The sequence below is a fragment of the Megachile rotundata genome, chromosome 4 (assembly GCF_050947335.1).
Source record: "Megachile rotundata isolate GNS110a chromosome 4, iyMegRotu1, whole genome shotgun sequence".
In the NCBI taxonomy this organism is placed as follows: Eukaryota; Metazoa; Arthropoda; class Insecta; order Hymenoptera; family Megachilidae; genus Megachile; species Megachile rotundata.
Window position 1 is genome coordinate 8,788,981 of NC_134986.1, and position 15,094 is coordinate 8,804,074.

Sequence of the window (15,094 nt, forward strand, 5' to 3'; positions counted from 1 at the left end):
TTTTGTTATAATTTTTCGATTGTTTATTAACAAATTTATTGTTGCAATTATTTAAATTTATTATTTTTTTTTACCTTACTCTAGCTGATATTTTGCAAAATGATTGTTAATTAATATATTATGATATAATTTATTGCAATTAATAATTTTTTTGTTATTTATTAATAAAATTGTTGTTGTAACTATTCGAATTCATTGTTTTTATTAACTTACTCTAGCTGACATTTTGCAAAATGATTGTTAATGAATATATTATGATATATTTTATTGTAATTAATAATTTTTTTGTTATTTATTTATGAAATTGTTGTTGTAACTATTCGAATTCGTCGTTTTTATTAACTTGCTCTAGCTGATATTTTACAAAATGATTGTTAATGAATATATTATGATATATTTCATTCTAATTCATTATTATATAAATTAATTATTGTAATTCATTATTTTCATAACTTTCTCGCGCAAATATCTTTAAAATTATCTACGAATTATTGTATTCAAATTTATTTTTATGTAATTTTTTGTAATTATTTATTTCCGAAGAGAATCAGTATAGTGTGCGAACTATTTTGAACACATAATAGTTTCATATTTTTTGAGAAGTTTCATTTTTATATATTGTTAAAAATTTACGCGCGGTTTTTTAAAAAATGACGTCATCAATGAGAATTGAACAGTTGGCGCCATCTCTCCGGCGAACAGGGTGAACTACACGTATTTGAAACTGCACTTTCATTAGTTCCCGCCCACTGCCGCCAGGCGGCGCCTCGCGCGCCACCATCTTGTATTTCACTACTATTACCACCCTTCGCTAGATGACGTCAGCGGTACCATTTTTGAAAGCCCGCAAATGCAAATAAAAACAAAAAAATGAGAATTCCAAAATGTAAAAGAATTTTAAACAAAATAATAGCCATTAAAAATGTTTTATATTTAAAAAATATTTGGAATTAAAAAAATTTTGAAGGTTTCGGAAAACATGAAGGTAGCGGGAATGAGTGAAATTAATTGATCCATACAATCGGATATACATTTTATTGGTCCAGCTGTTCAACTACATAGAACTATTTATAAAACTTTTACAAAATGCTCAACGCTTCGTAATTGGGAGACCCTTCGTGTTCCATAGTCCCATTTTAAAACGTAAAGAAGATACAAGTTTCGTGAACGTCGGTTCGCATCAAGCCTTTCACAAGAAAGAATTATACAACGTGTATGTGTATGTATATGTGTACATCATTTATCAAAGAGAATCCTTCGAAATACACCTAAATAAGAATCTCGGGATAGTCGATGTCCAAGTGACTTTTCATCTCGAAGTCTATCGTAATTGTGCAAATACTTGTTGGCAAATCTTTCTTTTTTTTATTTCGAAACTTCTAATACCGTCAGTCTATAGTTCGCAGTGAACAGTCAATTCTCTTTTATTACACGTTTCTTTGCAGTCTCACAACCCTTTCGCTACTCCGCCATTTTACAAGGCTTTCATGCTCTTTTCTTAAATTAGCTTTCACACTTTCTTTAACTAGCTTTTACGCTCTCTTCTTTAATTAGCTTTCTTCAGCTAGCTTTTCCTCTTTAAATGACAAGCTTTGAAAGAGGTAAAATTTTGAAGATTTCAATTATTTATAATGGTAGCGAAAGGGTTCACAATATGTTCGTATATCATCCTCTTAAGCGTACATTTAGTCACGTTATAAATAAAAATAGTGAGTACACGAAATTGGGGAAAAAGTGGTCTATCGTCTTAAAAATCGGTCTAAGTCACTACGAGGTACAAAACTCGTTTTCTTGAAAATCTGCTCTAGTGACTATCAAAGTACCCTAAGACAGGTCACTTCCGGAAATTCGAAAAGATTAAAAAAGACTCTGGTCAAGATCGGTGCTAAGAAGGGTACATGCTCTTTAAAAAGAAGCTTACGTTTTTAATTATCTAGAGTCTTCAAGAATCTCAAAACTGTTAACACTAAATCTACCAGTCTACTTCTAAATTAAAAACGAACTTAAAAAACACAAATAATAATATTTAAATTAAAGTATACATTAATTCATCTCCACAAAAATTGACATAACTTTAAAAATCAATAAAATGACATTAAAAAATGTTAGAACTTAAGATAAAAATTTATAAAATGATTATTTAGTTTGGTAGTTTTAGTGTTGATTCCAAAAATTCTCGTCCGAGAAATATATTATTTCTATTCGAACACGATTTTGGAAACCTCGTCGGTTTATCGATCGAAATGCGGTAAATCGTCGAAAAAACACGTGTACGCGATTAATTAATCCTACAGTGAATCGGTTGGTTCGTGAATTAATTTACGTCTCCATGGAATATTACATTTAGATCGTGAGTGCATCAGAGCAGCGATATTCTATAAAAATTGGCAGTATACAAACAATTCACCATTGAGAATTAAGGAATAGTGTCTTTAAACGTTTCTGGGATTTTTAAGATCAGCTATGACATTGATCCTTTGTACACAATTTTCTTTTCTCTACTTAGAAAATCTGTGTGTAGAAATTATATTTAGAGTCTCGCAGTTGTATCTCGAATTTGGAGGTAAAAGAAGACATTGTTTTTGTTGGAAATTGTTCAAAAATTATAGGAAAGACGGAAAGACTGTTGCGGTAAGGTTTATGTGGAGAAAATGGCGGAGGAGGAGAAAATGGCAGCGGAGAAGTGGAGGTTATAGGGATTAGAGTAGTGTGGTGATTTGAAAGATCAGAATTTGGGAATTTAAGGATTTGGGGGATTTGGAAATTTAGGGATTCGGAAATATTAGAATTTGGGAATTTAGGGATTTGGAAATTTTGGGATTCGGAAATATTAGAATTTGGAAATTTAGGGATTCGGAAATATTAGAATTTGGCAATTTTGGGATTCGGAAATATTAGAATTTGGAAATTTAGGGATTTGAAAATTTTGGGATTCGGAAATATTAGAATTTGGAAATTTTGGGATTTGGAAATTTTGGGATTCGGAAATATTAGAATTTGGGAATTTAGGGATTTGGAAATTTTGGGATTCGGAAATATTAGAATTTGGGAATTTAGGGATTTGGAAATTTTGGGATTCGGAAATATTAGAATTTGGCAATTTTGGGATTCGGAAATATTAGAATTTGGCAATTTTGGGGTTTGGAAATTTAGGGATTCGGAAATATTAGAATTTGGAAATTGTGGGATTCGGAAATATTAGAATTTGGAAATTTAGGGATTCGGAAATATTAGAATTTGGAAATTGTGGGATTCGGAAATATTAGAATTTGAAAATTTAGGGATTCGGAAATATTAGAATTTGGAAATTGTGGGATTCGGAAATATCCAAATTTGGAAATATAGAAATTTGAAAATATCCCAATTCGGAAATATGGAAATTTGGAAATCCCCAAATTCGGAAAAATAGAAATTTGGAACCTTGCACTTTCAAAAATTCACAAATTCGAGATTTCCCAAATTTGAAAAATATCCACCTAACTTTCCAACTGAAATTCCTCCAACTCGAAAATTCCCAAATTCTCAAACTTCCAAAAAGGAATATTACAGTACTCTGTTATATCAAATACAGTAGCAGTCCGTTGCAGAAATATCTATAAAAATCCGAGATAAAGTGAACTACGAAATATTTGTTACACAGTGTACGATCTCTTTCGAAGCTGTTTTTGAAGTCTGTTTCTCTTTGTTCGAACATTTGAAAAGAGTTACACTTGTCCTCTCTAATAGACACTATAATTGAACTTTCGAGTGTATATGCACGAATTACAGGGGATTTTTCGAGACGAGAGTCTTTTTGATTAATTGTTTTTGTTCTCTTACAGATTACAATATGCGTATATTATTTCAATAATTGTTCCTAAGTTGTACTTACTTTCCAGGTTTCTACGTACTGTATATTTTTGTGTTGGTGCAAAAATAATTGCGGTGTTATTAATAACAAAATTTACAATTTATTCAAAATGAAGGTTATTGAAGATATTATTTGAAAATTAATAGTATGTTTAATTAATTAATATATTTAATATTGGAATAACATTTAGGGTCTCCTCCTATATTTGTAAAAGTAAATTTATCTTTTTTATAATTTTTCAAGGGTAGATTTTATATTTTGTTGTTTTGAGGGCGACATGTAATGTTATTTGGGTTTGAAAGTATGGAAGGATATAAATTATTATCAAAGCAACTTTCAATAGTTAAGAAAGATTTATATGAATGAATTTATGACGCTTGGGATTTTACGGTGGTTGATTTTTGGAATTTGGGAGGAGGGAATTTTGAAATTTTGGAATTTTGGAAATGTGGGATTTGGGAAATTTGGAATTCGGGAGAATTGGAAGTTGGGAAATTTGGAATTTGGGAAATTTGGAATTCGGGAAATTTGAAATTCGGGAGAATTGGAAGTTGGGAAATTTGGAATTTGGGAGAATTGGAAGTTGGGAAATTTGGAACTTGGGAAATTTAGTATTTGGGAAATTTGGAATGTGGGAAATTTGGAATTCGGGAAATTTGGAATTTGGGAGAATTGGAAGTTGGGAAATTTAGAAATTGGGAAATTTAGTATTTGGGAAATTTGGAATTCGGGAAATTTGGAATTTGGGACATTTGGAATTTAGGAAATTTGGAATTTGGAAAATTTAGAATACGGGAGAATTGGAAGTTGGGAAATTTGGAATTTGGGAAATTTGGGATTCGGGAGAATAGGAATTTGGGAAATTTAGAATTCGGGAAATTTGGGAAAGTCACACAATTAATAGTAGAAACAACCCCGCAATTATTTCTGCACAAACCGAGTGAACCAAAACGTCTAACAATTCGTGCGACGAACAAAGACGAAGACCAGCTCCGTCTCCTATACATATATCTTCCACTCTAAAAACTTAAAACTTCCAATTTTTTTTTTTTCAATCTTTTCCCTCGACTTAAGTACCTAAGTGTTATCTTGTGAGCACACACGTGAGGGAAATATCGATTCATCCGTGATCACAGCGAAAAGACACTAATCGTTAAAAGATTTACAGTTACTTTCGATGCAGGTTCATTTCCTAGCGATAACTAAACTTAACGTGCAAATTAACGTAGAATAGATACTTCCCTCGTAATAACATCGTAACTAAGAAAATCATTTAACACGAATAACGTATTTCCCTAGCTTACTTCAATTATAGATCAGATAGACTATATATAAATTCCATTTACATTTTATTAATAGCATTTCTTCGATAATTGCCGAAGAACATAAAACCTCTTCATGATACGTCAACAGTCTATGATTCGTTTCCCTGAACACTCATTAGTCATCTTTCGTCTTTTGATTTTTATTATTATTTTGATTAACATCGTAGCTTATTATTTAATCATTCAGGAGCCTTTTCTTGATATTTTTTAGTGAAAAGGTATTTTGATTTACTCATTGCGATCACAGTTTACGAGTCTCTTTTTTATATGCAAAATATAAAAAAGGTTTGTTTTTTTTTAAATATTTTATATGTATATATTTAAGCAGGTAAAATAAATGAAACAATCTGTATATTCTCTACTAATCATTTTGCAAATGTTTTTTGATTAATGTTCATATTATCATAAATAAACAATGAGTCACTACAATATGAATTTATTGAAATGAACAAAACACCCCTTCTTTACTAATAAAATGTCTAAAACTGCTTCTCGCCAAATGTTCAAATTGCCATAAATAAAATAAAAATCATTATAATATGAATTTATTAAAATAAACAAAACACCCCATCTTTACTAATAAAATATACAAAACTGCTTCTTGCCAAATGTTCAAATTACCATAAATAAAATAAAAATCATTACATTATAAATTTATTAAAATAAACAAAACACTTCTTGTTTACTAATAAAATATATAAAACTGCTTTTTGACAAATGTTCATATTACAACAAATATAATAAAAATTATTACAATATGAATTTATTAAAATGAACAGAACACCCCATCTTTACTAATAAAATATATAAAACTGTTCCTTGACAAATGTTCATATCACCAAAAATTAAATAAAAATCAATGCAATATAACAATCTGCCAAAGCTCATGATTCTAAGGTCAGGACATACTTCAAGTAGAAATATAATAAACTGATTGATGTTAAAAAATGAAAGATAAATGAAACGTCTATACATTCATCTGTGATGACTACAATATCAAGTCATTACAATAATTGATCAAACTTCATGAATATACAATATCCAAGTAATTACATTATATACAATATCCAAGTGATAAATACTATATCCAAGCAATAACATAATTGAAGACGCATATAAAATTTGAATCTTCAAGATCTGAATTTGCTGAACGTATCAGTAAAATCTTAAAAATGAACAAAATCGTTAAAATAAATAAAACCTAACCAACAATAGTCCAAGTAATTATTATTATATTTCACACAATATAGTAACTATTTTGCATATAAGAAAATAGACTCCTGCATGATAGAAAAGCATCTGAAAACGCATAGAGTGAGGCGCGAAGGTTTCCGTTCGATTGGCGCTTGTGTCGCGTTCATCCATCCACTTCCGGTTCGCGTTGCAGTCAAACGTCCGGAACGATCTGGCAAACACCGAGGATCGGTGTTAAATTCGAAATTTGCCGGTAGTCGAACGCGATCATGGTAACTCGACCGCTCGTAATCTTATACGCGACCATGTTGACACGCATCGTTGGCCAGGCATCTGGCAATCGGTCCATCTAGCGACGCGGCTCAATGGAATTTCCGATCATGCGAGATTTCACCGTCAACCATGGTGTGCACGCGCGTGTGTACAACGTAACACCACCGCGATAATAGCACCCCGCATTGTTCACGGTTATTCCGTGCACAAAAGATCGCTTCGATTAACCGAGCCAGACCCTGCCAGGGATTATGCAGTTTCCACGAAACCGTGCGATAATTGTCGAATTTTAGAGAGCGATATTAACCTTAATGGGCTTCTATGGGTATAGCGCTTCGGTAATGAGCTTTGGTTTTAACGGGTACTGGAATTCTTTTTTCAGTCGCCGAACAGTATCGACTAAAAACTCTCGTGACGTTTTCTAATTCTCGAGTTTCCGGAATGCTCTACGTGCTCGGAATACCACATCGATTTGCCATTTGTCTAAGTTCGGGACCGTAATTGTTATGCCGGGGATAAATAAAACACGACAGTGGATAAAGGAATGATCTGTAGGAACGTCTTATCAAGATTTCTTCGTCTTTTACGTTTCCGTGAAGGATATCGCTCGTAAAGGACCTCCATCGTAAAGTCTCTCGTTCTTTCTCGTCCTCGAGTAGGAAATTTCATGAACGCTTACGACTGTTCGTAAAAGGTGAACCAAACAGGGACAACAACAACAACCGCTGTGTACTTCGACATCTAATCACAGCTAACAAATATCACGGAATTTTCCTAGATTATCTCAAAGCAATCACGGAATTAGACGCTGGTGGTGATCTGCTCGATCACCGTGACGTCGCGGTGGCGTCTGGGTCGACTCCTGTACGAGTCCTGGTGACTCAGACCCTCCGGGACGCTCTTGCTGGGTCTCAGAGGCCCGTAGAACTGTGGTTGATAGTAATGATCGGCAGTGTGCATCCTCTCCATCTCTCTCTCGCGGAGGTTCTCCTCGACGTCCAGGGGCACGTGAAGGGACTGGGACTTCGGCAACCTTGGCCTGGGTGGCGGTGGACAGGCACATGGCGGTGGCACGTTCACGCTGGACAAATGTGACCCTGGCAAAACTGGCGACGCTGGCTGTCGACCCCAACCAACCAAGAAAAGTAACGCTGCACCGCACAAGGAACTTAAAGTGCACGCGTAGTAACCCACCCTTGGGCTGTTCGCGTTCATGTAACCTGAAATTCATTTGCTCACATTAACATAATTATGTTATTCCAAATTTTTTCATAGAATGTATAATGGTAAATGTTTCAAACATATGTGGTATATGTGTACGTGTAATGGTATATGTTTCAAAATAGTTACTTAAAGTTCATATCAATTAAGGTCACTCGAGGTCAAGAAATTAGGAATTATATATCTTGTACATATTATTAGATGATCTTACATCTGACATACAGCTGTATAATCATATGTGTATATGTGTATGTGTAATGGTATATGTTTCAAAACAGATACTTTAAGTTCAAGGTTAATCAAGGTCACTCGAGGTCAAGAAATTGGGAATATCTTGTACATATTATTAGATGATCTTACGTTTGACATACAGCTGTATGTACCATATGTGATTGCTTCATTTTACACAGCAAATGTATATTGTATTATATGCATGTGCATCACATATGGTATCGATATACGACTCACAATGACATATTGTCAGTTCTATATGAAATGTAAAGACGCAAAATGTTTGTAAATCTCGAAACCAACCACCTCAAAGAACTCCTCAGGTTTTTATATGTATGTGCATCACATATTGTATGTGTTGTGGTATGTCACATATGGTATATCGACTCACAATGTCACATTGTCAGTTCTATATGAAATATAAAAAGCCAAAATGTTTGTAAATCTTGAAACCAACTACCTCAAAGAACTCCTCATGTTTTTATATGTATGTGCATCACATATGGTATGTATTATGTTATATCACATATATGGTATATCGAAAATATCTCACAATGTCACATTGTCTATATGAAATGTAAAGTGTCAAAATGTTTGTAAATCTCAAAACCAACTCAAAGAACTCTCCATGTTTTCGCAAATGAAGTTTATGTACCAACCTAATCTACGTCACCTAAGCACACACCCGCATTGATCTAACAGCATGAAACTGCGAAGCGTGTGCTTGACGTGAAAAACAACAAACAAACGAACGGACACGTTTGAGTTCGGGCTACTTTGAAAGAACAACATCTCCAAGCAGCGAAGCATAGCAAAGGATCGCGATGTCATCGGTACTTGTCCTGGAAGCCGCGTACACGCTCTAAAGTCTGCACGGAGACTGTCAGGCAACGAATAAAAGCGATTTACCAGTAAGAGGAACTCCGAGAAGAATAGGTAGAGCTTCCGCAGCTTGCACGAGCGCCCAGGATCGTGCGAAGTGTCTCGCCCTCAGTCTTTCGAGAGCCAGCATTTTCAGAGAATAAAGAGCGCCGCCGAGGGAGGCGCCGTAGAGTCCGGACGCCAACACCAAACCATGGTAACCCTGTACGCTGCCCAGAGCCACCTGCGCTATAGCTGTTTAAGAGAAAATTGACGGCTCAGTTTGGTGGTAATTATTTGGGGTGTTGGGATTTTGGGGATGTTGAGGGATATAGAGTATTAGTGATGGGCTGAGGTGCATAGGTTATAGGGAAATAGGTACATATTGTATGTAGGTATATGGGGAGTATGTGTATGTTTGAGTAGGACTGAAAATTTAGGTCACATTTGGGGGATGTTAGAGATAAGTGTTTTTCCAAAATTCCAAATTTCCCAAATTCTAAATTTTCCGAATTCTAAATTTCCCAAATTCCCATTCTCCTGAATTCCAAATTTCCCGAATTCTCAATTTCCCAAATTCCAATTCTTCCGAATTCCAATACTGCCGAATTCCAAATTTTTCAAATTCCAAATTTCCCGAATTCTAAATTTCCCAACTTCCAAATTTCCCGAATACTAAATTTCCTAAATTCCAATTCTCCCAAATTCTAAATTTCCCAAATTCCAAATTTCCCGAATTCCAATTCTCCCGAATTCTAAATTTCCCAAATTCCAATTCTCCCGAATTCTAAATTTCCAAAATCCCAAATTCCCCAAATCCCAAATTCCCCAAATCCCAAATTCCCCAAATCCCAAATTCCCCAAATCCCAAATTCCTCAAATCCCAAATTCCCCAAATCCCTAATTTCCCAAAACCCAAATTCCCCAAATCCGAAATTCCCCAAATCCCGAATTCCCCAAATCCCAAATTCTCCAACTCCCAAATTCCCTAAATCCCAAATTCCTCAAATCCCAAATTCCCCAAATTCTCCAAATCCCTAATTCCCAAAATCCTAAATTCCCCAAATCCCAAATTCCCCAAATTCCAAAATTCCAAAAATTCCAAAATCCCACTATTCCACTCAAAATTTCAAAAATTCCCTCCTCCCAAATCCCAAAAATCCCCCAAAACAAAAATCAACCCCCACAAAATCCCAAGCGTCGAAAATTCACTCATATAATCCAAAGCTCGCTAACACAATACCCGTTTAAAACAGAAATTCTCTAGAAATGTCTGTTAAAATCAGTTTAACGAACGAGCAAAGTGTTAGAGCGCATTTAGAAAGGATTCAGAATTCCATTTCGGCAGCAGTGATGGTCCACGTGGTTGCTGGATATAAACGCACGATGAACACGGGTATATCTAGTATGGACGTTTGAAGATTGCCATTTATATTTCAACGTGGGAGAGTAGCTGCACAACGAAGCCCCAGTTTATTTCGTAATCCTCTTACGGTGCACGGTCATTAGCGCACACCGGAAATAAAGCAATGAAACAGTGTTCTGTTGCCCGTTAAGCCTACATAACTCCGTATCAATGATAGCTCGTTCGTAATTAATACGTCGAATATCGATGCGAGACCTATCGATTTCTCTCCTGCCTTTCAGGCGCTTCGATTAATATATTTACGAAACGTATCATCGCTGTAGGTCATTAAACTCCGCAAATTAAATTTTAATCTTTTTTTCAGGAATGTAGATCATTTAATTTTCTCGGAGATATTTTTTATGCCGGGTTGCGAATGTAAAAATTTTTAATTGAAATGCTTGTTGAAATTTCATAAAGCTATTTTATCTCATATGTTATATTTAATGTTTGTATTATATCATTTTTCTGTCTATGTCATAATTTTTTTATTATTAATTGTTATCTGTTTCGCTATGTTTATATATCACGTCTGTATCTGCAGATTTAGTTTTGTTTAAAAAATATTTCATTCAAGTTGTTTTACGATGACTATGAATAATTTTTGGAATGAAGCGGGTTAATCGAAGAGTTACTTTTAAGCTGGCGTTAAAATTTGTTGTCAAATGAGAGACGATGTTAAAGTTTAACTCCTGACAATTTGTCAGTGTCTAAGACTCTGTAGCGAAGGATCCGATGATAAATTGAATGTGGAACAAGTCAGGGTGGGTCTTTTTCTATGGCGATTTTAATTCCCTTGAGGGTGAAGGACTCGGCAAACTAGTCGAGATAATGAGGTAGGTGAAAGACTACGACGCGAAGACAAAGATGTTGAGGACCAGTTAAGAATGAGACGAGAATGATGATGAAACAGAGAGTCTGAGATGCGATGATGATGACATCTAACGCGACGCTGAGACAAAGAGCGTGAAAATGAAAAAGTACGTCCATTAGAGCGAACACGTTTAATGTGCCGAATATTGCGACCGTCTCGCTGAATCATGAATTTAATATAGTGGAGACGTTTAAACGCTAATTATAATGTTCTGGAAATTTGATAATTGAATGGTGAATCGAATGAAGCTGAAAGTGAATAAAATTGGAAGATGCAAAATTTGACAATTATGAGGTGAAAAATTTGAAAATTGTAAAATGGAAAATTTGGAAATTGTAAAATTAAAAAATGTTGTTGTTTGAATAACATTCTGAATAGAATATCGTGAGCTTCTCTTCAAGAATTGAATAAAATTGAAAGATAAAAAACTTGAGAACTGAAATATGAACTGAATGAAATTGAAAAATAGACAAATTTAAGAATTGAAGAATTGAAGAATTGAAAAATTGAAACTTTGAAGAAGTAAAATCTTGAAAAATTGAAATCTTAAAAAATTGGTACCTTGAAGAATTGGAACCTTGAAAAATTAAAAACTTAAAAAATTGAAAAATTGAAAACTTGAAAACTTGAAAACTTAAAAACTTGAAGACTTGAAAACTTGAAAACCTGAAAACTTGAAAACTTGAAAACTTGAAAACTTGAAGACTTGAAAACTTGAAAACCTGAAAACTTAAAAAATTGAAAACGACAAAAATTCAAAAAACACCCATCCGAATAATCTCCGCAATATTTGCATCAATGTTTCGATCTCCGCACAAAATTCTGGTGATATAAAGTATGCGAAAGATAAAATGAAAATAAATGTTGAACTTCAATTTCTCGTTAACGCCATTGTCTATTTTATTTTGTCTTATCAGCAACGCCATATATTTATGAAATTCGAAAATTTCAGTGGATTTTGGTTGTCGAATAAAACCCGGAAGACAATTTATCGCTTGATTACGATATTCACGTATCCCGAAATTTTGGGCGTTTTCATTAGAAATCGATCGTTATCGCTGCTGCTTTATCATCGATAAATGTTTTCTGATTTAAACACCCTATACAATCGCGTGTTCGACAATGGCGCTGTTATAACAATGTGAATTGGTAAAAATTTCGGTGCGAATAAATGACTTCATTGTGTCAATTCAATACAGTATAATGCGATTGAAATGGTTGATGTAAAAAATGTTTTGCAATTTTTTAAGAGACATATATTATTATTTTTATTGTTTATATTCGTAGTTACGCGTGTATGTACACAATTAAACTTGTCTCTAATTTTTATCGAGGTTGATGAAAATAAAACTTTGTTATGTATAATTTAAACTGTGTGCGAAGTTTATAATTATATTATACGAACCAAAAAATCTATAGTAAATCAATTTTCACTTGGCTGATGAAAATTGAATTTTGTTACACAATTTAAGCAAAATAATTTAAATATCGTAATTTTTGTATTTTCCAATTCCTAAATTTCCCAATTCCACATTCTGCAATTCCAGATTCTTTAATTCCATATTCCCCAATTCCACATTCTCCAATTCCACATTCCCCAATTCCTAAATTTCCAAATTCCACATTCTCCAATTCCTAAATTTCCCAACTCCACATTCCCCAATTCCTAAATTTCCCAATTCCTAAATTTCCCAATTCCACATTCCCCAATTCCACATTCCCCAATTCCACATTCCCCAATTCCACATTCCTCAATTCCACATTCCTCAATTCCTAAATTTCCAAATTCCACATTCTCCAATTCCTAAATTTCCCAACTTCACATTCCCCAATTCCTAAATTTCCCAATTCCACATTAACCAATTCTTAAGTTTCCAAATTCCACATTATCCATTTCCTAAGTTTCCAAATTCCACATTATCCATTTCCTAAGTTTCCAAATTCTACATTCCCCAATTCCTAAATTTCCCAACTCCACATTCCCCAATTCCTAAATTTCCTAATACCACATTAACCAATTCCTAACTTTCCACATTCCACATTCCCAACTTCCACATTCCCCAAAGTAACTGTAAATATTTTAAAAACAAAAAAAGTGATCCATGAAGTACTAATTTTTACTTGCTCCTGTCGCAGAATTTAAACCATGTACAAAATACATAGCTACATTATTTCACGAACAAAAAAGTAATCTACCATGAAGAAGCTTATACTAGATTAAACTTTGTCACATAATTTGAAGCACGAGTGAAACTTGTAATCACATTATTTTCCGCGAAAAAGTTTATGATGGAGATTTTCAATTAAACGTTAATAGTAACCGAAATTAATATCTAAATGCATTTTATTCAAGGTAAATTAGAATTTTCTCGAAATGCCACGAAATGCATTCATTCTTGTCTCATTAGAAGACGAACGAAATACGCAGCGAAACTCTTTTTCCCTGGATAGTTTATCTGGCGGGTGAATAGTAGTGCCAGCAGCAAACTCGATCCAACAGGACAGGGATAAGCAGCTTTTTGGGCTTGGGACTTCTCGGTTGTATATTTAGCTCTTGGTTGTCAGCTCTCCTTTTCCGTCGTGAAAAAGGGACGCTCTGCGTATCGCGAGCTCACGTTTGCGTGTATACGTAGCCTGAAAATACGCTTCTCTACTGATTACGAGTTACGTTCCATGGAATTTTTGCTCGCACGTTTTGCGTATTAACCCTTGTTTCAACTCGTCGACGTCGCTTCCACGTTGTCCCGCGCTCGTCCAGGTATTAGTCACGTTTTAAATTCTAACAATTCAACTTTTATCTGACATCGCCGGTGAATCATTATCTTTGCCACCACTTTTTACCTATTTTCTACTCTCGTAATTATCTCGTTGCATAAAGAGAATTTTTGTATACTCTTATCTGTTCATTTTTTTTTTTATAAATTCTTAACAATTTTCTTTTTTTATAAATTCTTAATAATTTTCTTTTTTTTATAAATTCTTAGCAATTTATTATTTTTTATTAATTTTTATTATTTCTTTTTTCTTATTAATTTTCATAATTTCATTTTTTACTAATTCTTGTCATTTTCTTTTATTATAAATTTTTAGAAATTCATATTTTTATAAATATTTAGTAATTCATTTCTTTTTTGTTAGTTCTTATTATTTTATTTCTTTTATAATTTCTTAGCAATTTTTTTTTTTGTTATTTCTTATTATTTCATTTCTTTTTATTAATTCTAATAATTTCATTTTTTTACTAATTTTTATTGCTTCATCTTTTTTATTAATTCTCATAATTTCATTTTTTTTTGTTAATTCATATCATTTTATTTTTTTATAAATCCTTATCATTTCATTTTTTTTATAAATTCTCAGCAATTAATTTTTTTTATAAATTCATGACAGGAAAGTCATACACAGCGACTTACTACAAAGTGGCTGATCAAGAATTCTATAAAAATAATGGTCAAGTTTGAACCATGTAAAGTCTGTTAGAATTTGATGACAGATATATTAAAACAAATACAAGCAAAATATTTCAACCTCACCAATCGCAACACGTTGAATAATTAATTCAGCAGACTACTCGTTATCTATATTCCATGATCGACCAGCAATCCAATTAAAATCAACCGCACCAAAAAAAAAAATATATATTCGCAGATTTGACTGGCGACAAGGATTGCGATAGATAAATCGGTTGATCATTTTATCCCGATAAGAAAATCGCGTGGAGAACGGGTCCGATTCATCGGGGTGAGTTTTAAATGCGCTTCCTCTGTCCAGAGGCAACCCCATTAACGATTGCAGGCCTTCTATCCGCGATATTCGCCTCCGTGGCCAAAGGTAAAGAACACCGGGACGAAGGGATGGAA

At 33.6% G+C, this 15,094-nt stretch overlaps 1 protein-coding gene across 2 annotated transcripts in view; it reads right to left on the reverse strand.

The window, feature by feature from the left end:
- Positions 1-1,016: 1,016 nt before the first annotated feature.
- LOC100875210 (monocarboxylate transporter 10) overlaps positions 1,017-15,094 on the reverse strand; it is a 137,726-nt gene continuing 123,648 nt past the window's right edge. For both annotated transcript variants that reach the window (XM_076530500.1, XM_076530499.1), the window contains exons 11-12: positions 9,004-9,210; positions 1,017-7,862 (exon numbers count right to left, since the gene is read on the reverse strand). In XM_076530500.1, the coding sequence (XP_076386615.1) occupies positions 7,444-7,862; positions 9,004-9,210 (626 nt within the window). In that variant the 3' untranslated portion in view covers positions 1,017-7,443. The remainder of the gene's footprint in view (positions 7,863-9,003; positions 9,211-15,094) is intronic.